General features: G+C 60.1%; 1 protein-coding gene across 1 annotated transcript in view; it reads right to left on the bottom strand.

Moving 5' to 3' along the window:
- The window catches only part of KLHL29 (kelch like family member 29), a 268,142-nt gene that overhangs the window by 111,143 nt on the left and 131,616 nt on the right, over positions 1–25,383 (bottom strand). Inside the window, exon 3 of the mRNA XM_079791884.1 lies at positions 6,281–6,607. Coding sequence (XP_079648010.1) covers positions 6,281–6,562 — 282 coding nt within the window. The 5' untranslated portion in view covers positions 6,563–6,607. The remainder of the gene's footprint in view (positions 1–6,280; positions 6,608–25,383) is intronic.

Here is a 25,383-nt window from a genome sequence, read left to right as displayed (position 1 = left end):
TTAAGTCAACGAAGACACAATCCAAGCCGTGGCTACGAGGTAAAGTGCAGGCAAAAGCCGCTAGCCCGGGACAAGCATGCACATGCATGTCTCACATGCATCGCCAGTGTCTGATACTTGATCACTAGAGATCACAGATCCTCGTGCGTGGAGCAAGAAGCAGGCTTCTGCAGAAAGTCACGCACAGTCTGGAAATTCACCACAGGAGGGGCTCCCGGGATTCTCCCAGCCAGCCCCCTCAGCGGCCTTTGGCTTTCTGCTCCTCACTCTGTGTGAAAGCTGCTTTACCAACGCAGTGACTCCCAGAACCACACGTGAGGAGGGGCCTCACGCTCATCCCCTGGACTCCCCATCGAAACCCCAGACCATCTCCACCAAGAGGAACACGTCTCCTGAGAGTGCAGGGAGCGTGAGGACAACACTGTCTCCGGGGTCATCTCTCTGGTGACAAATATCCACCCTGCGGAGCCCCACGTGCTCAGAAATGTCCAAGCTCTGGGTGCCTCGTGCTGAGGGTGGAGCCTGCCGATCCCCCGGGTTCCTTGGGTGCTGGCGACGTCTCTCCCTGCCTGGCCCAGATTTACTCTCCGGGGCTTAGCTCCCGGGAGCGACGGGAATGTTTCGGGCTGAGTGCTCCTGACCACACGGAAAGAGAGCCCCCGATGCATTTCCCAGACATCCGCCGGGATTCTGCCAAGTCCATTCTTTCGAGAACAGAATTGCATTTTATGAAGCCGTTCCTTCTCTGTTTCATCTGTCAAGCAGGTTTGCTGAGAATCATTTAAATTTCATGCAGCTGCCACTGCGGGGCAGCGCGGATCCCTTCCCACCCCACAAGCCGGTCTGGCTCTGGCGCCGAGTCCTGGTTCTGCTTCTCAGCTCCCCCCCCCCCCCGCCCCTCCCCGGGGCCTTGACCGCCCAGAACTGAGTTCGGGTGTGGGGGGTGGGGAGCTGGGGACTGGGGTTGCCCCAGCTCTCAGCCTCGCCTGGGGCCACATCAGCCAGGGGTGGGACAGTCCAGTGAGCCTCCCCCATCTCTCCAGCACCAACTGCAGGGGGACTCGCTGCTCCCCAAATGCCTGGCTGCTTGGTCCGACCAAATCTCTGATGGGACATTTTTTCCCCCTTTTATTCTTTTCTCTGATTTAGCTTTTTAAACTTAACGTTTCTTGAGTGCTTAACAAGAGGCGTGTGCTGTTCTAAGCTTTTCGACACGTGACTCTCACCAATACCCACAACATCTCCGCGTGGAAGATGCTACCCAAGGTGTCATCCTTCCCGCTGTGTGGACAAACCGAGACTCAGAGAGCCACGCGGCTCCTAAGTGGCAAAGGCAGGATTCTAACCCAGCTCTGACTCCGAGCGCGAAGCCCTCACAGCTGTGCGTTCAGGATCGACACGGCCCGTGGCCTAAATGTCCCACCTAGAACACAAGTGAGTCCCCACACCATGCTGTCGGCATGTTCATGGAAACTGCGACTTTAAGGAAAACCATGTGTAAGGAAACCAGGCTAATTGCTATAAACACGAATTAAGTTCCCAAGGCATTTTCTGGTCACAAAAACGTCACCAAACGTCTAAATAAAGACCCCAAACACTTCTAATGTTAAACACCGAAATAAATGTGAGTATGCGCACATTTAAGAAAGGATAAAAACAAGTAAGAATTCTTTCCCAAAGGGCTTATTCCAGCTCAGGGTGGCAGTGGCCGGAGCCTCTCCAGGAAGCTCAGGGCCAAGGTGGGGCCCACCCTGGACGGACACCCTTCCATCACAGCCACCCACCCCCCAACTCAGACAGGGATCATTAAGGCCCGCCTATTCACCTCCTGCGAACGTCTTCAGGATGTGGGAGGAAACCTGAGTCCCGGGGAAAACCCGGGCAGGCGTGGGGAGAACATGCAAACCCCACACAGACAGTGGCCCTGGCCGGGAACCGATTTTTTTTTCATGTTGATGTTATAATGGACGATGCTGAACGAGCTAATCGCGGACCTGCTACGGGCCCATTTTCTTGCTGAAAGTCGGTGTTTGCTGGCAGCCAGGTGGGTGGGAGCAGGGGAGAAGGTATCCTAACAGTGCAATGTGGTTTCCATGGTGAACGCAACAGTAAGCCAGGCAGCCGGGGCGGGAAAGGAGCCAGATCTGCCGGTCTAGCCTCTCACCCCCGAGGGACCCCGTCCTGCTTCTCACCCCCTGAGGGACCCTGACCTGCTTCTCACCCCGAGGGACCCGGTCCTGCTTCTCACCCCCTAAGGGACCCCATCCCACTTCCCACCTATTAAGGGGCCCTGACCTGCTTCCCATCCCCTGAGGGACCCCATTCTGAGGGACCTTAGCAAGTCTTCTTTTCTTTGGGTCACACTCTTCTGACCTCAAAGTGTAAGGGCTGGAGGGCATGGCCACCGGCTCCTGCTGGGCTATAGGGACCCGTGTCCCGGAGGTTCACAGCTGATCCGGGCCCAGGGAGGCAGCTGATTGGTCTGAGCAATGAGTGTGTGAGAGAGTGGTGTGTGTGTGTTGCATCTGGCCAGGCCCTCCCCTGCCTCGGCGGCCCGGGAATCTGTGCTTGCCCCATTGGCCTTCATCAAAAGCCGGCAAGAAATCCTCAGGCCGCACAGAAACGAAGACACAGGAAAGTCAACTCCGGCCCAAAGGTAGCAGTGACAACAAGCATCGGGGTCTCCTCACTAACCAGCCGCAGGGAGCACAGCCAGCCTTGCCCACCCCCGAGAGCCGGGACCACCCCCAGGGCTTGGCCGGAGCAGCCTGGCACTGGAATGAGCTGGCCACCAGGCCTCTGGGGCTGCAGAGGGGAGACGGGAAGAGGCAGGCGGTCCCTCCGATGCATGGTGGCCCGGGATGCCGTGGTTGCCTCCATGTCCAGCCCGGGAGGGATGCCAAGGCCTGACCGTGCGGACACCCTGAGTCCTCAGGGGGCTCTGGTCCACGCATGGCACTGGACGTCTCACCAAGGAAGCCAGGCCAACGCGTTCAAGCAGCCTTTACCACGCTCCGGGCAGAGGGAACACACCGGGGACAAGCTCTGCTCTTGGCTCCCCCGCCTCTTGGCTTCCCCGCAGCTCCCTCCCCACACCTCTCCCTCCCTCCGGAGCGGGCTCTCAGTCCTGTTTACATGCTGGGCTTGCCTTTGAGGAGAGGGTCCCAGGGCTGGGAAAAGCTTTAAAACCCCTCACTCAGTCATCTGGCTTACAGGGGTGCCAATTCAGGTCCAGCTGGGTGCCCATTAGATGCCCTTCTCCTCCTAGCCCCTCTGCTGCCATGTCACATTGGTGATATCATGCCTCTGTGTCACAAGGTCACCTTGAGCTCCGACCACTCAGAAACACAATTTCCTTCCCCGCCTGCTTGGGGCCTCGTTCCTGTTTCTAATCTGAAGACTTCCCTTGCCCTCTTGCTGAGGCTAGAAATGATCCCCTTTCCTTGTAGGGGGCCAGGCATCTGGGGGGCATGGACTTGGTCCCACAGGTCCCACCTGGGTACCGGTGACCCTGGGGATGGCAGTGACAGCCACACCGATATAGATAGGACGTAGCACATGCCAGGCTTGGCTCTGTCCTGAGCCCTTTGCATGTGTTTTAGCCTACACCAGTGGTCGGCAAACCCATTAGTCAACAGAGCCAAATATCAACAGTACAACGATTGAAATTCCTTTTGAGAGCCAAATTTTTAAAATTTAAACTAACGCCGCTTCTTCAAAATAGACTCGCCCAGGCCGTGGTATTTTGTGGAAGAGCCACACTCAAGGGGCCAAAGAGCCGCATGTGGCTCGCGCGCCGCGGTTTGCCGGCCACGGGCCTACACAACCCTCACAGCACCCTGGCAGGCAGGTCCTTCGGCCTGCTCCCATTTTATAGAAGCGAGGCCCAGAGAGGTGAGGGGGCGTGTCCAGGGTCGCTCAGCTGGAAAGTGATGGAGCAGAACTCAAATCCAGGCGGGCTGGCTCCGAAGCCTGTGTTTATCCACTCACTGAGCTGCCCCTGCCAGCAACCTCAATGGGAGAGACATCCTCAGGTCATCTGGCCACACTGTCCAGGCCGCAGACTCGCTATATCCCAGCCCAGGAACTCCCCAAGGGCAGGGGCCTGGCCTTGGCTGCTCAGCAAAGACTCCCCTGGTTGCTTGTTGACCAGGGAAACCACAGATTCCTCAGTGCGGCCGCCTGTCAATTGACGTGGAGCGCGCATGGGGTTAGACAAATACGCTGGGGGACTGGCATGTGGGGGGCAGCGGCCAGGCCAGACGGGCAGAAAGGCCCTGCAGCTCAAATCCACTAACAGCACCCAGGACACAAGCCACGGCTGGGCGCTGCCCTCCCTCTCCCCTGCACCCCGGAGATGCCAGGAGACCCGGGCACCTTTGTTGGAGGGACAAGCCCCTGCAGGAATGAAACTGGGCTGGGGCTGGTTACAGAGGACGCTGTGCCAAGGGGCTGGCAGTCCTCACAGGCATGAACTTTCGGCCCTCTCCCCGGCCGCCACTCAGCTCAGCCCTTGCCCAGCTGTTGTTTTCCGTCTGGAGGCTGGGTTCCTTCCCTCCCATGTGCTGTGGTTTGGGGCCCGGCCAGACAGGGAGAGCGAAGATGGAGCTGCCAGGGAGCAGAAGTAGAAGCTGTGTGGGCAGGGCAGCCCTGTGGGAGGCCCCGCTGCTGAGTCTCCGCCCCTTCCCTGGCCTGGCAGAGCCCGAACCCCAACCTGGGGCACGGCCCCACGCTAGCCCTAAAAAGGCCCCCCTCCTGGAGAGGAAAGAAACCATGGAGTGGGCTCCTGGGTCCAGCTCCTCTCTCCCCACCTGGAGCCCCGGCAGTCAGCTCCAGAATCTGCCCCTTTCCAGATGGCCAACAGCTGGCCTGGCTGAGTGGCTGCCAGATGCGGCCGGCGGGGCAGCCGCTGGCTCCGCTGGGCAGAGGTCACCACATCGGAGCAGTCCCGGGGGCTGGCGCCCAGGGAAGGAATGTGTTTGGCTCGTCTGGGGGCAGCGTGCCCCAATACCCCCCATCTCCCCTCCCCATCCCACATTCCTTGCCTCTCCGCCGCAGTGGGGGTGGTGTTTTCGTAACAGGAAAGTAAAATCAATAAGGCGCTGCAGCACGACGGCAGCGCTGCGAGCTGGCCCCCGACAGCTCCATTGTCTGGGCCTCGAGGGCTGCGCGGGCAGCACGCAGCCATTAACGGGAAGCAGGGCTGGAGGGGGGTTTTGAAAACCACAGACACAAAGGCGAGCACACCTGGAGCGCGGCTTCCCGACGGCGCGAGCACCGCACAATGGCTGGGGCCCGGCCCCCCGCCTTTAACTTCTCTGGCAACTTTCATGAAAGCAGGAGAGAAAAGACCAGACATGCCTGCGCACACAAACACACACGCACACGCACACTCAGGCTCCCGGGGCGGCTCTGAACGGCTGGCAGAGGCACAGGCGGCCTCGGAGCCCCTGCCTGGCCGGCCGAGGACACAGAATGACGATGAGTGGGCTTCCTGCCACCAGCCTAGGGCCTGGGCTCTGAGCAGCATGACGGGGACCAGCTAGAACCCATGCCAGGCAGGAGCCGTGGTGACATTTTCATTTCGACGTCGTGGTTAGCAGCACAGCCTGGTACCTGCTGTCCTTCTGAGGCTGGAGCCGAGCCCCCCCCCCCCCCGCCCTCGAGGAGAGGGAACGACCTGGAGCTCACGCCCCCGAGCCCGACGGCTGGGCCAGGGCCTGGGTCCCTGACCTTGACCGGCTTTCATGGACGCGGTGTGCCTCGGTATCCTCATCTGCAAGAGGGGGGTGGCCAAGGCGCTGACCTCCTGGGTTGTCTGGGGCTCGGAGCGGACAGTGAATGTGAGAATTCCCAGCACCGTGGTTAGCAAGTGGGAGCTTCATGTCCATTTATGACGTATTGCTGGCCTGCATCTTCTTGCAAACCCAAGTTCCTGGCGACTCCAGGGGGCTCGCCTGCCTACATTCACCTCGTTAGGGGTCCTGTATTGCCAACTCTGAGTTTCCCCATCATTTTACTCATTAAATAGCATTTAATGAACGTGGCACAAGACAGTGAGTGTCCTCAGTACCTCCTTGTTTTCCTACAAGCTAGTCACAGAGAGAGACCTTATAAAAATAAAAATAAATCCACGTGAACGGAAACGGCTGTCCAGCCCAGCTTTGTGGAGACCGGCGCTCCGGAGAACACAGCGCCCAGCGCACAATGCCCAGCGCCCAGCGCCCAGGCTGTAAGCCCGTGGAGCTGGCCCGGGCCTCAGAGAGGACACAGGTCTTACCTTGGTGGTGGTGGCAGAGGCAGGGCTGGCCACGAGGCTGGTGATGGCCTCGCCACTGCCCGTGGTGCAGGGCGCGGGGGCTGTGGCGGGCGTGGGCAGCCGGGAGGGCACCACTGGCAGGGGCAGGAGGCCGGGCCGGGCGCTGAGGCTGCTGGCTGTGCCGCCGGCCCCGGCGGTGGCGCTGCAGATGCTGGTGGTCCCATGCGTCCCGTTGGCACTCCACTCGCGGCGGTCCCAGCCCACCCGGTAGTCTCTTTCGAAGCGGCTGTGGTGCCGGGACATCTCGGTGGGCCGCGGGGGCTCCTCACGGGGGAACAGAGGCCGGACCTGCGGGCAGAGAGGAGAGGAGGGCGGTTTAGACAGCGAGGGCGCCGCGGGCAGCAGCGCCTTCGGCACCCGGTAGCACCTTCTCTGGGTGCCATAGCGGCTCGCACGTGCCAGCTCACGGCACAGTCACAGCGAGCCCGCCACGCAAGGATCATTAGCCCCACGTGGCAGACGAGGAATCGGTGATTTGTCCAGGACCCCGTGGCCAAAGCGAGGCAGCCGGGATTGGAACCCAGTCACAGCTTGAAGCCAGGCCGTGTTCTGCCCGTCACCCCGCCCTGAACGGCTCCGTGTGCGCAGCTCCACTCTGGTTGGGATGTTACCCTGACGTCCCCACCGTGAAAGCCAGATCCCTGGACTCCTCAGGCCACGTGTGGGGTGACAGCAGTCACGTCTACACTCTCACTTTATAGTGGACAGGGCCCCTCATGTGCATCTCACTGATCCTCTCAGTAGCTTGTGAGTTGGCGAGAGATGGGTCACCCCCCATGTATGGGCCGGGGAGCTCATTACGAAGAAGAGGTTCCATGGAGGGCAGAGAATGGGAAGGGGAGAATGCGGCCAGGACCTGGCCTGCTTGCCGTAGCTCCGCCCAGGACTCAAGTCTGAACAGGCGCTAAGCCTCCGGGGGTTCAGAGTTCCCCTTCTCAACCCTACGATTCAGCCGTCGCCACCCGCGACCCCGTGCTCCCCGGCTCTGATAACCAGACCATCTTGCACGTGACTCTCCGGAATATCCGAACACGAGGCCCTCCGTGTTGTCATGGAGACCTAGACACAACAAGATCCTCCGAGGGCGTTCAGCGTCGGGAGGACCGCGTTTGGCTCAGCATTACGGTGACTGGCCTGGCTCCCTGCCCAGCCGGGCCCGAGCCCCCCTCAGTCAGGAAGGATGTAAAGACACAGGAAGGGCTGTCTCAGACAAAGAGGCCACGGCGAGGCAGGGGGCAGAGGTCATGGTGGTGCCAGGGCGCAGACTGGAGGGTTAGGTTGGCATCTGCCCCTGCACATCGCATGCCCAGCCCTGGTCACGGCTTGGGCCTGACTTGCTTTTCCTGGACTCTTTTCCATTCTCCAGCCACGTCCTGTCTGGGGGAGCTCCTGGGGGGCAGCACAGGCCCCCGGCTCACTTTCCCACCCCCCAGTCCAGCCCGGCCCTGGCGGGGGCTCTGGGATCACTGGCTACTGGACCGATAGGCCGCAAGCAGGGTCCTGCTCCGGTCTCCGCACATCCAGACCTGGCTGCCTGGTCTCAAGCGTGCACAGAACCCCCGAGATCACTTTTAGAGAGAGTGGAAGGTGGGGTGGGGGGGAGACAGAGAGAGAAAAACATCGATGTGAGAGAGACACATCCATTGGTTGCCTCCTGTACGCGCCCCAACCCGGGCAGGAGATCGAGGTACGTGTCCTTGACCAGAATCAAACCCACAACCCTTCAGTCTGCAGGCCGACGCTCTAACCACTGAGCAACCAGCCAGGGCTGATCACGATACTTTATGCTCCTGCTTTCCATCCTATCCTTCATAATAAGGTCCGGGCGCCTCGGGACCTGGCTGGCTCCCTTTGGAAGCACCCCATGCACTGTGGTTACCCCAGGGGCGATGCTCGGCCATCCGGGCACCCCTGTCAGCTTTGCGTTCCAGCCCACACGGCTCCTTTGCAGGAACACAGCCTCCCCTGGCTGCATCCCGCGTGTCTGTTATGACTCCGCTCAGGTCCCCACTCTCCTGGGAGGCTGCACTCACCTGCCCCCTCTGGATGCAGCCAGAGACCTCTATCCCCCTGAACACCTGGCACCCACCTCCATCTCACCACAAAGGCTGTTGTCTAGTTGCTTCCTTGAAAAAGGGAAACCATATCCTTCCTGCGGATGAGGGTGGGCGAGCAGGACAGGTCCTTCGATGTGCCCGCAGGTGGCAGAGGATGCTTGGGATCAGGTCCAAGGGGCCTCCTCGGCCCTGGTGAAGGGGCCTCCTCGGCCCTGGTGAAACCTTTGCTGCCGATGAAACCTGACAGCTCCCTGCCGTGGGGACCACCTGCTGGACCACACGGTGGCTCCATGCACTCACAGCCCCAGCAGCCTGCACCTCCGCCACCCCACTCCGCTCATCCCCTCACGTCTCCGCTGAAACGCTGGGGAGAAGATGGAGCCTCGGGCAGCGGGAGGCCACCGTCTGGTTTCAGGCTCATGAGATGTATTCAAAACAAAGGTCAGCTCTTTGCATGCCAGGTTTGGGTTGGACTGTGTTTCTCAACTTAATTACCCCTTTCAGACGGCGTGAAAGAAATGTGTCGCCGTTTACCCTGGGTGAGGCGGCAACTTACGTTTCCCTGCTGGGCACGGAGCCACGGTGTCAAAAAGGTCCCCGTGCCCGCACTAGCACCCGGCGGGCGGCGGGGGAGGCAGCAGGAAGTGCTCGACGGGGTGGGGGGAGGTGTCTTGGACGAGACTGGCAAGCAATTACCGACGAAACGTGTACAAATGCTTCCTTGTCCAGGTGGGCACCTTTCCCTGGCAGGCTGCCTGTGGCCTGGCAGAGCCTGGCCCCCGCGCCCTTCGCCGAAAGGGGGGGGGGTGGTCTGGATGGCAGTCATTCCTGAGTGCGTGTAGGGGAGGCTGTTTATAAAGAACCAGAACTCTGGGTGGCATGTGTTTAAATTGCATGCACATGTGTGAAGAAAGCTCTGGGGTCTGGAAATCGGGAAGCCGGGGGTGGGGGCAGGCCTGCCCAGGGCCAGGGCAGAGGCGCCGAGGGGCAGGGCCGGGGTTAGAGCTGAAGGGCCTCCCAGACGTGGGCGTTTTATGTGTGAATCTTGGCGCGGCCTCTGGGACCCGCTGTCATTTGCATGTCCCAGGGATGCTGCGTTGGCAGAGAAGGTTGGGAGGCTGGGCCCTCCCAGGGGAGGCAGACCCCCAATTTCTTGGCTGAAGTCTCAAGCTTGCACAGAACACACACCCCCCCCCCCCCCAGGTCATAAAACACATGTCCCTCCAGGGTCTCGTAGGGGCCCCCCTGTGCAGTCAGCCAGGTTTCTGCTTCTCAGAGCCAGCCCCGCTCAGGAAGCCAGGCGGTTCCCAGTCCTTTCTCTGTGCTCACACCACCCCTCCCCCAGGGACTCCCTGAGGCCCCCTGTGCTAGCGGGCTGGGACCTTGTGGGGGGCTCTGTCACCCAGGGCCCCTGGGAAACAGACTGGGGTGGGAGGAAGGTCACTCTCAGCTGAACACCCGTGACCTGGGGCTCTCCTATCAGGCACCCCCGGGCCTGCTTGGAAGGATGGGCTTCCTCCTGCAGCTCAGGGCGCCCTCTCGGACTCTGGCCCACGCGGACGGGAGGCTTGGGTCACCGGGGCCTGAGGGTGGCCTGGAGGAGGGGACTCAGCCGCCACCAGGCTCAGCCCCGGGCTGTGTCTCTGTAATTCCGTCTCCTGGACACTTGCTGGATACCAGCTCGGCGGCCTCGCCGCACAGCTTTGCCTCCACATGAATAATTCATGAGTCAATAATTAAGAGTTTCGTGTGTCAGTGTCATTTGTACGGTCCGCGTGGGGCTGGGGCATGGCGCTGCTGTCGAGGAGCGCTGGGCCGGGGACCCACTGGGTGTGCGGAGGCTGGGCCTGGCCCGCAGCTACGGACACGTCCCCCGTGCCCACGCTGTACCCAGGACCACAGGTGGCTAATGACCTTCCCCCGTTCTCGTCATTAAGGCGTGCGGAGGGGTGGGTGCGGGCTGCGAGGGCCCGCAGGCGTGATTAATCCACGGGAAGGTGGGGAGCCCGCGCCGTCTGCAGACGGGGAGCCGGTGCGGCCCGTCCGGCCCCGAACGGAAAATGTATGATTGCCTCATTTGGGGGCGCCGCGCTGCCAAGTCGGCTGGAACAGCCGTGCCCATCTTTCTTATTTTCATTTCCCTCTCTGCATCTTTTAGCCTTTCTTCTGGAGCAAAACAATACAACCCCAGCCAGAACCCCATCTTGGCAAAGGCAGCACAAAGGGATTCTCCAGGAGGTTCTGGAGGCGCTGGCCAGGAGCTCGGGGCGCTGCTCGGAAGCGCCTCTCGGCTTCCTGGGGCCCCTCCAGCTCTCACTGACCCTCAGCCCCACCGAGCCCTCAGTCACTCAGGAGACATGGCTGCGGCACGCCAGCCTCCTCCTGCGGGAAGCCCTCTCTGACCAGCCCTCTTGGTCGGAGCTCACACAGGCCGGCCTAGGACCCAGCGGCGGTCTGGCACGTTCCCCCCGCCACGTGCTCCCTAAAGACAGGGCCCCCTCTGCTTCCTCCACGCAGCTGACTGAGCACAGGTGGGCACCCAGAGTCGGGCGCAGCAAATGCTCCCCGATGACAGCGGCAGGCCCTTCCAGCTTGGGGCACACGGCCGGGTGGGGACCAGGCTGCGGCGCGGAAGGTGCCGAGGGTGAAAAAGTGCCAGCGAGCCCCCCGGCAGGCTCCGCTCTGCCCCGCTGCTCCTTGGTTTTGCCTCGCCCACCTTGCCCTGTCCTGGCCCCGCATAACCGGCCCTCAGGGTGAGGTGTTCCTCAGGAGGGGGTGCAGGTGTTGGGCACCCCCAGGGGGATGTACAACGTGCAGGCAGTAGGATCCAGTCTACGTGCCAGTCGGGGCCCAGGACCTCATTGCAAACCCCGTGGACCAGCTCAGGGGCCAGAAGACCTCTGGAATGGTCATGGGCTATGTTTGCCAGCCTCTCCCGTGCCCCCTGCAGGATGGGCGACGTAAGATGCAGTTTTACTGTTAGTTTCTTTGCCTAAAACACCAAGGCCCCAGCGAACGGAACAGTCTTTGTTGCCACGTTTCACCTCTGCTCTGAAAGGGCCCTCCCGTCCCACCTCGCCTTGCCCAGCCCAGAGCGACCACCGTCTTCCCGTGACACTCTCCCCACTCCCCCTGCCCGCCATCACTGGCCCACCTGCCCGTCCGGCCCCACTCGGCAGGGCCAGAGCGGAGACGGCCCAGCCCGGGCCCAGGCTGGAGCAGGTGCTCCCAGGCCTGTTGCTCAGCTGCCAGCAGGTTCCACCAAGACGCCGCAGCTCCAGGGTCCCCCCCAGCCAAGCACGCCCCACCAGGCCCTGCAGGCTGGGGGGAGAGGGGAGTCGGGGCTGCAACAACTCAGTGGCCTCTGACCTCTGCTTCCTCGGTGACAGAGGGCTTTAGGGTGCCAGGGTGATCTTTAAAGGGAGGCGTGCACAGGGTTGGGCTTGAGCTCCTGTGGACAGAGGCCGGCGGTCCTGGGTGGGTTCCGAGCCGCAGGCTGGGCCGATGCTGCGGGATGGGCTTCACCTGCCCGTTCACCAGCTCACTGCTCTGGGACCACAGCCCCGTGCTCTGCCCATCTGCCCCAGGCCACCTCCCTGACCCCCTTGGGCCCCATCCCAGCCCATGGCAGCTGAGCCAGCTTTACGTGCCTTCCATATCTTAAACCAGGGAGAGATCGGACCCAATGCTTTCTGAGCCCAAATGCCAGGCAACCTTTGAGATGTCTCCAGAAGTGGGCAGTCGGACCTTCCCTCCCCCAAGGTGGGGGCATTAGAATTCATGGTGCTGTGCAAAAAAGTAAAGAAAAGAAGGAGGCGGGAAGCTGCCTTTGCACCGCCGGCTAACCCCACATTGATTTCCCAGTCTCGGTCTGTCCGAAGCTCTGGGGGAGACACAGCCCAGCAAGTCTGAGGCCCTACTCAGCCGGGCACGGCGGGGAGGGAGCCAGCAGTGGGCACGGTGACAACAGCATGGCCTCCTAGGGCCACGGGTCCTTACTCATCAGGAGTAAGATGAGTGGGAGAGCCCCACATCATTGCAGCTCACGGCATCCCAGTGGTGTAGGCGGGATGCGCCGACACGTTTTGTAAGTGAGCGACACGAACAGAAGAGGAGGAAGCCGAGGCTGGGAGAGCGGCCCCAGTCCCCCCACCCGGAGTGGGATCTGGGGTTTGCCGCATGCACACCACTGGGTGCTTGTTAGCCCCGCCCCAGGACTCCTGAGCCAGAGTTTGCATTTTTAACAAGATGGGGGCGGGGTGGGGGGTCTTGGTGGGGATGGGGTCCCCCTGCAGGTTAGGGAACCTAACCGAGGGCTGGCCTTTTGCAGGACCTGAGTCCCAGGCAGCCCTACACCCTGTCAGTGCTCCCTGCTGCTCTGTGGTCCTCAGAGGGCCCTGGGGTAGGGGGTAGGGGGGTGGGAGGGATGAGGGGAGAGGCATTTGGGGGAAAAGCCGTATTCCATAATTACGGGGCTTAACAGGTGACCTACAAGACAAGTGTTTCAAAAACGCTTTTTCTGATAACAGGTTTCAGGGAAAAAGCTACCGATTCCTTTTCTGGGCACAATTTCCTTGTGCAAAAAGCAATCTCCCTGCCTCAGGAAGGTGGGACCCAGCGCCCGTTTCAGATGAACAAGATTGGAAGGACGAGCCTCCCGTCTCCCTCCCTTCCCAGGCACACCTCTGCCTTGAGACATTCGGGCTGTGGGTTTGGATGGAGTGATTTTATTTTTTATTTTTTATTTTTAAAGGCACACGTGATTTTTTTTTTAAAGGCACCTCGTGGGACTAATTGACGAGGCATTTGTGCTCTTGCTACTGGTGTACATCATTGTAATGGCGATACTGAAAAATAAAAAAGAGATGGGAAATGACAGCTGGCAACCTGGCATCAGCATACACTGAGGGAAGGAGGGGGGCGTGTATAAATTAGGGGCTCGTGGACACCAGGATCGATGAGGCCGCTGCGGAGGGCGGGTCTGGTCGGATGGCTCGGAGGAGGACTGACCAGAGTTATCATTATGAGCCACCGCTTTTGCTCCTTCAGACTCCTCGCCCGGGGTGGCTCCACGGAGAACGGAAACATGACAATGCGGAGCCTGCCTTCTCACGGCCCTGCAGACACGGCGGGCCTGGGAGCTGCGCTTGGCAGCTATTCCCTTCTCCGAGTGGGCGTCCCGCCTCTCGCAGCCCGCACCCGACGATTCCGCATCCTGCAGAATCCACTAATTCAACGAGATCTCCCTGCGCAGCAAAGGGTGTTCATCAGGGACCCAGCTGCTGGGTGCAGCCTACTGGGTGCCTGGAGCCAGACCCAGAGCCAGAGTCGCAAAGAAGGAAGACTGATGCTCCGCTCTCTATTTAGCTGCCCCCCAAAATGCTCTCACAATTTGCTTTCTGCTAGACAAGAGTCTATTCAAAAGTCCAGTTGGAAACATTAGGGAGGGGCCGTCACGTGGCCGGCGGATCACACTGCCCAGGACAGGGCACTCTCTTCCTCGGGAGAGACGCTTCCATTTCGAGGAAGTAGCATGTGGGCTGATGGCTGCAGAACTGCTCCGAGGTCTGGGGTTTGTGGCAATGCCACCAGTGTGCGTGGGAGCAGGCTGCCTTCGCCTCCATCTCGGGGGGCTCGGGGGGACTCCTGCTTGTCGGAGCCCGTCCCCGGGACGCCAGAAAGTAGCCGCCTTCCTCTTCCGGCTCCACTTCCAGGGAGCAGGACTCTGTGCCCGTCTCCCCCTCCAAGCCAACCGCTAGGCCTGCCCTGTCCTCCTTAATCCACGTCCTGCCCTTTCCCCTTTAAATCTCACCAAGTTCACTGCACACCCCTGGTCCCTTACGCGGGCTCTGAGCGAGGCCCTGAAGCAGGCGGGGATGGCTCCTGCCTGTGGGGATGGGCGGCTGCTCAGGAGGACAAGGCACAGTCAGGACACAGCAGAGCAAACCAGGGCTCGGGGGGGGGGGGGGGGGGGGTAAGCGGCCAGTCCGGCCTGGAGCCTAAGCGGGTGGTCAGGTGGCCCTGGGGCCAGGGTAGCCCAGCTCCTTGGGGCTCATTCATTTCAGAGAACAGATAGCTCCTGAGGTGGGGCAGTGAGGGCGGGAATGTGGGCATCGGAGTGAATGCAGCGTGGCCGCCGTGCACCGGGCCTGATGAGTTGCCACAGTGTGTGTGTGTGTGTATATATATATATGTGTGTGTGTGTGTGCTCTAACACCCTTTTCCTCCCCATAGAGGGGCGCCAGAGAGGCCTTCGCTTCGACACCTGCTCACTGGGGTTTCCTCTGGGCTCAGCAGGGGCAGGAGGAGTATTTCGGGCCACTTGGGAGAGATTTCTGTCCCCTGGTTCTGGCCACTAACTCCTTATTCTGGCTACTCTTCCTGCTGACCCTTCTACCGAGGGCCAGGCTCGTCTCATTCCCCAGGGCTCCCCGGCCTTTGTTGCGGGAGCTGCTGCCTTATCTTGATGTGCTTGCTTCGGGTTTTCACTGTCTTTATTCTATATCCGTGTTTTTAATTTAATTTAATTAAAAAACAACCACAACCCACCCAGGCCAGAGGGCAGCCTGTTGCGAGGTTGTGTGTTTCATCACCACCCAAGCATGCAAACGAGGCCGCCTCTCTGACAAGCTCACATCTCCAGCGCGGAGCTGGCTGTTTGAACAGCTTGTGCGCAGTAATTGAAACATAGATTTTTGTTGCCTATCTGTTTATTTTTAGATTAACCAAGCAGAGAGGCTTGGCTTCCAGGCTGCCACCTCCACCCCTGTCGGACAGCTGGGGACCACTGGCCCTGTGCCCACTGCAGCAAGGATCACCGTGTACCCTCGGGGGTCCCCTGTCCCAGGTTCGTTCTACACCTGACCCTGTGTTCGGTCTTCGCCGCAGCCCCCAGGGCCCAAGGCAGGGAAGCTGATGAAAGCAGGATGCCCGCCAGATGTTTCCCAACTCCCAGGTCCCTGAAGACCGCTCCCTCCACACCGCAAAGGGCTCTCGGGGCAGCTCGGGGTCGGCCAGTGGTAACGGGCACAGAGCACGAGGCAGACGTGGAACTGGGTAGACCACGGACCTCCATGCCCAAGGCCAGGGGGCTGACAAAGGAAGGGCCTCCTTGCTCAGAGAAGATTCTGTTTGCTATTTGTGCCACTTTAACAATTATGGCCACATCAGCCGGGGTAGGTGAGTTATGCTTCGAGGATTAGGCACCCTGGTCTCAGTGGCTTAAGCCACGGAGTGTGCCTTTCACCCGTGCTGCCTGCTCACTGCTGGCCAGCGGGGGCCTGCTCCAGGTCATCCTCCTGGACCCACGGGGGCGAGGGATCCTCCCCTGGGCTCTGCTGGCCACTGTGGCGAAGGGACAGAGGGCGTGGGAACCACACGCTGGCTCTTAACACTTGCCCTCGGAAGGGACATGCATCCTTTCTGCTCTCATGTCATTGGCCAAAGCCAGCCCCATGGCCACGTCCAGCTTTAAGTGGGTGGGGAAGTGTGACCCTGTGACCCTATCACGTGCTTAAAAGGAGAAATGATTCAGGGAAAAAGATAGCGAGAGCAAGGTGAGTGTGTGTGTGTGTATGTGTGAGTGTGTGAGTGTGTGTGTGTGTGTGAGTGTGTGAGTGTGTGTGAGTGTGTGTATCAGTGTGTATGAGTGTGTGTGCATGTGAGTGTGTGCATGTGAGTGTGTGTGTGTGTGTATGAGTGTGTGTGCATGTGAGTGTGTGTGTGTGTGTGTGTGTGTGTGAGTACAGGTTGCCATCTCGCTGTCCAGGGCCATGCCAGGCTGGACATATTGCAGGGGTCCCACTGATGTCCACTGAGCTGACCTTCCCCATGGCGGGGCTGTGGGCGAGAAGGATGTGATGTACAGAAGGTCCCCAGACGACTTTCCTCTCCCATGGGGGTCGCTCCACCTCTGCCACCCTGAGCCTTTCCCCTGTGCCATGTCCTAGAAGCCCTCCTAGACCACCCAGGTCGTAGGGCTAGCCACTCCAGGCCTTCCCCAGCACCCAGAGCTGCTCTCTTGTTCTTACAGATCCTAGGAAATGATAATCACGTGACAGGGCTATTAAGTAGGCTGAACTCGGTGGAGTAGCAGCAGCAAACAGATTGTTTTCTCCCACTACTTCCCTTCAAACTATTCTGCTGCACCCAAACAGCTCTTTTGGGGGAGTACTTTTGGGTACTACTTCAATTATTATTATTATTATTACTAGAGGCCCAGTGCATGAATTTGTGCACGGGTGGGGTCTGGCTAGCCTGGCCCAAATCAGGGCAGATCAGAGCTGGGCCTATTGGGAAGAGGAGATGGCAGGAGGTTGGCGGACTGGCCTGCCCCAATAGGGGCCCAATCAGGGCTGGGCTGGCTGGGGGAAGGGGCTGTGGGCGATTAGATGGTGGGCCCCACCCCTGATTGGTGTTGGGGGCCTATTGGGGGCGGGGGCCGGCCATGGGAAGGGGCTGTGGGAGGTGGGGCGGGGTGAGGGGTATTGATCAGGGGCCAGCAGCCTGGGGGTGGGGTCATGGGTGGTTGGCCAGTCGGCCCTGTCCCTGATTGGGGTGGGGGAGGCGATCAGGGGCGGGGCCAGCGGGGGAGGGGTTGCGAGGCTGGCCTGCCCCACCCCCTGATTGGGCCGGTTCGCTGGCCACATGGGCGTCATAGCAACCGGTCATTATGGTCATTATGGCCGTTACAGTCGCTGGCTTTTTATATATATAGATCATCATCACCATCATCATCATCACCATCATCATCATCATCATCATCATCATCACCGCTGCTACTTCTACTACCAACAGCGATGCTTGCTGAGCACGTACTGTGTGTGCCTCACTCGGTGTTAAGGGCTCTTCGAGCATCAGCTCTTTCCATCCTCAGAACACGCCTAGGAAGTGGGCGCTTTCATTAAACCAAAGCACAGAGAGGCTTAAGTAACTTATACGTTTAAGTGGCCACAAGGCCAGTCCCTGGCAAGGTCAGCTCTAAAAACAATCTCTTCCTTGGCTTCTCAAGGCCAAGTCCGGTCTTTTATTGGAACTTGGATCGTGTTCAGAGCTCCTCCCCTCGGCCCAGCTCCCGCTGACCAGGCCCAGCATCCTGTCACGGGGTGGGGGAGGCGGGGGGGGGGGTGCGGCTCTCTCCAGGCCCTGCTGCCTTCTCGCTCACTAGCCACTGCTTCTGGCTTCCCCAGGGTGGCCAGGAGGGAGGCTGGGGGACGGCAAGGTGGACTGGGGGGATGGCAAGTGACTGGCACACCACCTGCGCTGGCTCTGCTGCCCGTGGGCACTGCGGTGGGCTCTGTTGGAGCGGCTGCCCCGGGCTGGCTGTGCCAAAGGGCTCCCTGCAAGGCTGTCGGCTCTTCCAAGATGGCTCGGGTCTGGCTCCCTTGTGCAGGGTCCGCTTTGGAAGCGTGACGGTGACATTACCTTGTCCCTGCCCGAGTCTGGAGGGCTCGGGTGTCAGACACCCGCCTGGCACCACCAGGATGACTTCTGGGCCCAGAATAAAAGAAGCTCAGGCTGCGCATGCCAGAGCGGAGGACGGGCCTGGCACCCGTGCCCTGGCCACCCAGGAAACGACCCAGCCCCTGGAGCCTCTGCTTGCAGAGTCAGGCACAGTCTTGGTGCCCCCAGCTCCAGGGAGCACAGGTCACCTCCTCCCAAGTGCTCCAGACTCGGGCTAGCACCAGGTCCCACAGAAGGTGGGCTTGAGTAATGGCAGGTGGGGGCCCCTCCCCAGGATGGGAGGGCAAAGCCTCAGTCTCCCTCCGAGGAGAACTCCCCTCTCGGGAATATTTCCTGGCGGCATCGCCAGATTTTCCTAACGTATGGGCTGGGGAAGGCAGGAGGGTAGTCCTGGGGCTACCTAGACCCCCTTCTTCTTTTTTAAATCTTTACTCAAGGTGAGGGAGGGAGGGAGAGAGGGAGGGAGGGAGAGAGGGAGAGAGGAAGAGAGAGAGAGAGAGAGATAGAGAGAGAGAGATAGAGAGAGACACCTATAGAACGTCAATCGGCTGCCTCCGTACATGCCCTGACCGGAGATGGAATGTGCAACCAGGTATGTGCTGGGAATCCAATCAGCAACCTTTTGGTGCACAGGATGACGCTCAACCAACTGAGCCACTATGGCTGGGCCTAGTCCCCCTTTTCAATGTGGGGAGATTAGGTGCCTCTCATGCTCAGCCTTGGGACTCGTCTGAAACTCCAAGACACCTGCTAGAGACAAGTTAGTCATCCTCCAGCTCAGCTCTCGCCTCCTCCAGGAAGCCTTCCCGATTACACCCTGTTGCCTTAACCCTTCGCCCCACTGCTGTCTAGCCCTTGTTCTGTAGGGTCCCACGTGCCTGATCACATACTATGCTCTGGAATCACACAGCTTTGGCCATTCCCCACCGGCTGCCTGGGTGGAAATTCTACTTACACCCACCAGTCATGTCCTCTGTCCACAGTCACATCTGTGCAGGTCCCATCTGCACAGAGCTCAGTCCCAGGATCTACTGATGGCAAGGGAGTGAGCACCCTGAGGACAATTGGGGACAGCAGGGTCAGGGCCACTGACTGGGTGCTGTCTGTAGGCCAGATCTCAGCTGCAGCAGCCCCTGGGAGCGGCTGAGATGACCATCTGTTTGCGGCTCAGCCCAGCTCAGTCTGCACACACAAGCAGTCCATTTACAGAGACCAGCCTGGAGCAGGTGCCCAGCGCAGGGCTGACACCCACTGTCTGGGTTCCACAAAGGAGGCTGAGAGGCCTGGGCTTGGGAGGGGAGGGAGAAAGGGAGTCCCTGCCCGAGTCTGGAGGGCGGGCTTGGGTGTCAGACACCAGCCTGGCACCATCAGGATGGACATCTGGGACCAGAATAAAAGCAGCTCAGCACTGCGCATACCAGAGAAGAGGACTGGCCTGGCACCCATTCTGTGGCCACCCAGGAAACGGCCCAGCCCCCAAAGCAGCATGCAGGGCGTGCTCACCCCGACGCCTCTAGGCCTCTTGCCTATGGGGTGTGCCTGGAGAGTCTCCGCGTGGTCAGAGACCTGGGCCTGAGGCGGCGCCTGCATCGCTCTCCACACCCCGAGCCTTTGCTGCTGATGTCGCCTCCTATGCTGCCCCACACACAGGCCACCCTCCCTGATGGGGTCAATGTCAGTCAAGGTCAGTGAAGGGAATGCATCTGCCCTGCGTCTTAAGGTGGTTCCTTCTGCTCGTGGCCACGGGGAAGCAACAGCTCAGGCTTCAACAGATCATCTCCTCAGAACGGCGGTGAAGACCCCAGCCAGGTTTCCACCCCTCCCCCCTGTCCAGTGCTCCCCACAGAGCCCTGGAGAATCTTCTGGGCGGGTCTGGGCGGGGGGGGGGGAGAGGGGAGACCAGGCGGACTTGATGGGCTCCTGCAGCCCCAAGCATCCTATTCACGATGCACCAGCAGCTCCGGCGCTGGGAGGGAGCCGCCCGCGCTCCCCCAGGGGCAGACACAGCCACGATGCAATTCCTTTGTGGGAAATTATTCAGCCAGCCATTTATTAAAACACAACTGCTCCCGAGGAGGCCTTTCGGCAGTGGAAATACCAAATAGCTCCGAAGCCCGGCCGTGCCCGAAACCGATGAAGCGGGCTGCTCGGCGCTATCTGACTTTTAATCTGCCTGCTCGTTCCCCATCTGGAAGGTCTAATGAAATGTTACACTGCGAGGAAACAAGGAAATAAGCGGCTCGGAGGTGAGGGACGGATATATTTAATTTCTTGCCTTGGTCTGCCATTTGCATAAGCCTCCGGGGAATAACGGGTAGGAGAAAGGAAAGGAAAAGCACATTTCTTCGTGTCTGGGGGCCAGGCACTGTGCTGGAGAAACGCCGGCACTCCACAGGCAACCCTCACAGCAGCCGGGGCCGGGGTGTGCTGATGTCGTCTGTGGCAAAGGCCACTGGTGCTCCCCATGTCGTTGTCCCCCTCTTTCTGGGCGGCTACAGTGGGACAACACTCCCCAGCCCCCCTTGATTCTAGCTGGGGCCACGTGACTGGTTTTCACCTGTGTGTGCAAGATGCGGGCAGGGGCTTTGGGTGCCCCCGGCCCACATGGTGAAGACCAGGGCGGCCTTTTTAGCCCTTTCTCGCTCCCTGTCCGCTGCAGATGGCAGAAACACACCATGGAAGCAGCCTTGGTTCCTGTCGGGGCCACAGAGCAGAGCTCCTTCTCGTTAACCCACCCTGCGTTGGGACCGGAGAGAAGCTTCTATGGGATTGGCCACTACGTTCTGGGGCTGTTTGTTTCAGCAGCTAGCCGGCCCTGACTAATGCAATCTTAATTTTACAGCTGGGGAAACAGAGGCTCGGATGGTTGAAAGGGACTTGCCCAAAGTCCCCCGGAGCCTGGACGCAGCCAAGCAGGTGCCGTGGGAGCGTCCCCTGCTCAGGTGTCCCAGGTGACAGGCTCAGGCAGCTGTCCTGAGCCCATCCTCCGGGTTCAGCTCCCCCGGGGGTTAAGCAACACGGCGGCTGCGCGTCCCTGGGGATGCAGGCAGGAAGCTGTCCCGCCCCTGCCTCCACCCTGGGGAGAGAACGAAGGATGGACAGAGAAGGAATGCCGGCTCCCCGGGGACTGCCTCCTTCCACATGCCCGACGAGGCCTGTGTGCTTTGCAGAAAAGGTCAACTCCAGAAAAGAGGAGACTCAGCAAATCGCCGGCCAAATCCTGGGAGTGGCCACCCCGCATGGACACAGAGCGAGAGGTGGGCAGGGATGGGGAGCGCCTCCCGCGGCAGACCTGGTGGCAGCCAGTGGGCCGGTCCCTGCGCAGCGGGCCTCTGGCCTGCGGAGCATCCTGCGTTTCCAGACAGGCGGTCCTTCTGAGGCTGAAAGAAGCCCCCTGGGCGCCCCGTGAACTTCTGCTCCCCGATGAACACGGGCACAGACTAAGATGCGCGTCGAGAGAGGACGGGAAAAGCACTGACGTACCAGGGAAGAAACACGATTGCCAAACGCGGAGAGGCTTTTTAAACAAGAAACCACAGCGGTGGCTATGAAAACAGGACACATCACCACCCTTTAGGCCCGTTAACGCTGCTCCCCAGGCCGCCAGGGCGCCGGCACGGGCCACACGTGCCCACGCCGACCGCTCCCGGGAGTGCCAGCGACTCCCAGGACTAACTCTTCAGCTCACCGCACAGTCCCAGCCGCCGCAGCGCTGCGGCCGCGCCAGGAACAAGCACGCGTGGAAGACACGCCTCCTGCCTCCCAGAGCTGGGCGCGGGGCCAAACCCACACATCCCCTCGCACGGGAAAGAGGCACCCGCTTTGCTGCCGTCGTCGGAAGCTGCAAGTCTGGATTTTTGGGGGCTTGGACTTTTTTTTTTTTTTTTTTTAAGATGTTTTTAATTGTGTGACACTGAAGTCAGAATGGTGGACGTAGTGTGTCTGGTGCCAGGAATCTGGGGCGAGCTGCTGCCTCAGACATGTGGACAAACCCTGCGTGGCCGGTCTGCCTGTCTTACTGTCCCTCTAAAGCAGAAGGCGCACAGAGCCGCTGCCGGACATACAGCCCGCCGGCCAGCCTTGGCCAGCGCTCTCAGCGCCGTGCCAGCGCCGTGAGGGGAGGCCCTGTCTGGCAGGGGCAGACCCGTCCTCAAGGGCATCTCGGATCATCAGACAAGACGTGCTGCTTCTGCGGGGCGTGAGTGGGAGCCCCTCGAGTTCTGGGGCCTGGTCCCCGCTCCTCACCTTCCCCAGAGAACCCCACAGTGTGACCTGGGCACGTCCGTGCCCATCCTTCCATCCATTCATTCATCCCTGAACTCATCCTCTGCCCCCCCCCCCCCCCCCCCCCCATCGATTCAGTTCTCCCTCCATCAGCGCATCCACTGTTGGGTGAGCACCTGTGCAGACACTGCCAGACAGCAGGAAGGTGACCCTCCCAGGAAGAAGGTGAGGACTTCCGGGCGGGGTGCTGATATGGGATACCTGGAACCAGAGGTGGGAGCACACCAGGATGGAGGTCACTTAGGAAGTCGGAGGCTGGAGGCGCACGTTTTGGAGGCACCGGGATTTAGGGGGTCAGGGTTGATGAAGCTGTAGAAAGAGAGAAGTATCACAAGGCTCCAACGGTGGCGAACACGCCCATCCGGAGGTCGGAAGAGAGAGGCCAAGGACAAGAGACGCGTGAAGGACCAGAGGGAGGCAGATGCGGGCAGCACAGCATCGCCCACGTCCGCTGGCTCGTCCGCGCGAGTCCCACCTCTCTTACACGCAGACGTATTTTTGAGATAACGGGAATGGATTCCAATCTTGAACAAGAACAAAACGTCTTGGCCATTTTCAAGACAGAATATTCTGAATTATACTGCATACTTCCCAACGTGCTGAACAGGATTTAACGTCACCGAGACCCCGGGCTGTGACGCGACCTCGCGCTCAGGCCCGGAGGAGCCCCGTGGGAGCCGTGTCCGCACCGACCGGCCTCGGGCTGTGGCGCCCCCGAAGGTGTGCGCATCCAATTCCAGAGTTCTGCAGTTGCTACGCCAATTAGCTTCTAGCAAGCGTTTCCTGCCTCTGTGATCTCTTTGACCCCTTTCCTTACTTTTGCCAGATTGGGGAGTCGGCAACAATGGCTTTGAATATAGAATCCAGGTAACCGATCTTATAGCCAATTTGTATATTTGAAAAGAACCATTAGGAATGAAAGCCTGAAGGTTGATGACCACGAAAGAAGAAGGTTTGGGGCGCACGCAATGGGTGGTCCCTGTTTGCCCTGTCAGCCTCTCAGAGCTGCCTTCTGGTCTTTTCTCGGTCTAGGCCCTGGGTCGGAGAGGTTTCCAGATAAGAGAGAATTGGTGGGAAACGCAGAGGCCCTGACAGGCTTGCCGAGAGGATCTCTTATTCTGAAAGACACCGGCGGCACACGCTGTCACATCCTCACTCATGCCGAAGACAGAGACTATCCACTAGAGTTAGTTGCGCTGCAGCCAGACAGCCAACAGAGTGACATTCCACACAGCGGCCCTCCCCACAGCCAGGGGCCCCTTCCCACATCACCCCACGAAGCCACAGGCACCCCTCCTCCCAGTGTCCGGGACGCACTCCCCAGGCCTGGTTCCCGCTTCCAGACATGGCAGGGATCTGGGTAGCAAAGACCCACCCAGGGTGACAGATCACCTCCCTGTAGGGGTGCAGGCCAACAGCGTCGGGACATCTTGGTAAAAATGAAACTGAGGGAGAGTGGAGCCCAGCGGATAATGATGAAGAGCTAGGAATTCCAGCTTTGCACTCAAACCATCCGGCTCCCGGCCAGCGAGGCTGTCTTCAGGCATCTGTGTTTCTCAAAGTGTGTTCCCCGGACCGGCAGCACCAGTGGCACTTGAGAGCGAGTTGGAAACGCAGAATCCCAGGCCCTCCCCAGGCTACTGAGTCAGAGTCTGCATCCGACCAGGTCCGCGGGCGACCTGGGCCCACCTTGAGAACACCCTCAGCCACTTCTTGGTCCCTTCACTACCCCCTTCCCAAGGCTGGTCAGCGGACCCCTGTCCCGGTGTCCAGAGAGCCCTGGGCTCCGGCCCCGGCCCGGCCGCTTGTAGGTGGTGGGAATTTGGCTAAGTCCTTTCTCCTTTCTGGCCTCTGTTTTCCCAAACGCGAACTGGGTCCAGCCCAAGGGCTCAACGATACACCCAGACCTAACGTCAAAGTGAGTCTGCGGGTGCACACGGCGCCCACAGAGCCGCTCCCGCGCAGACCAGAGCCTCCCTCCTCGCGGAGAAGTCAGCACAGGAGTCCACAGTGGGAGTTACCGTCCTGAGGGCTACGGCACGCATCCTGACATCCTCTGGACACAGCCCCAAACCATCACACCAGGGATGCAGGAGCGTCACCGCAGTCCAGCCCTTCGATCCTTGACGTGTGCACAGAGTGCTGGGCTGACCGCGACCCGCCTCTCCGCCCCCCTCAACACGCGGCTGCTTGGAGGTGGCCAGGCCCCACAGGCCAGAGTCTCAGCAAAGAGCCGCTGGCCCCTTCCTCCCCAGTGAATCTGTTGGGTTCATTCTGCCAACAGAAGAATCCCGGTATATCGGATTGTTCGAACAACTCTGCATTCCAAGCACTAATGCAGCTGACACACTATTGGTCACGAGTGTCTAAACAGGCTGCCTGTGGATCTGCGGGAGGTGTGTGTATGTGTGTGTAACTGTGTTACACAGAGAGTGCCAGCCATGGAGTCCACGATCCTGCCCGCTGCAGGAACCCACAGCTCACACCCACCTGAGAAGTCATGCTTCCATCCTAAGGACATTAGATGCCTGCCCTTCACAGGAGCACGAGGGAGGCGGCCAGGGGAGGAGCAGACCCCCCACGCCGAGCTGCAGGCTGCCCATGGGAGGCAGGCGGGCCACTGGGGGTCACAGCTACGGATGGCCAAGGGGGGGCCCAGAACGAAGGCAGGAGCAGAGACAGAAAGCCAGCCTGTAGGAAAGTGATAACACGGGGTGGGCTGTGCAGGGCGGGCTGTGCAGGGCAGGCTGTGCTGGGCGAGAGCAACACACGCTTATCTGGGCTTCATAACACAAAGGGGATGCCGGGCAGGTCCAGAACAGTCCTTTCCGCCATTCCTGGGTAGGGCGAGTACGTGTGTGTGTGTGTGTGTGTGTGTGTGTGTGTGTGCATGTGCGCATGAGTACATGGGTGAGTGCGTGTGTGTGTGTGAGTGCATCTATGTGTGCGCGTGTGTACGTGTGCATGTGTGTGAGTTTATGTGGGTGTGCATGTGTGTGTACATGTGTGTGTGTACATGTGTGCACGCACGCGGGGGTGTTTTGTTTTTCACTATTCCTTAGGTGGGGAGAAACCAGAAGCCTGCCTTGGAGCGCCGCTGCCCTTGCTCACACGTGAGGAACGTGTTCATGTACAGCGACCCCAGGTGAACAGGGCAGCTTCTTTCCAGCGCATGGCTCAGGCCTGCTCACAGATCCTCTCAAACCCAAGTCCATGAACCCTGATGGAGAGAGGGGGACACCGGTTCCTGGCGTGTCTGCA

Source organism: Cnephaeus nilssonii, assembly GCF_951640355.1.
Source record: "Cnephaeus nilssonii genome assembly, chromosome: 15".
Taxonomy (NCBI): Eukaryota; Metazoa; Chordata; class Mammalia; order Chiroptera; family Vespertilionidae; genus Cnephaeus; species Cnephaeus nilssonii.
Note: the sequence above shows the minus strand (reverse complement) of the source record. Positions and strands in the feature narration are given on the sequence as shown.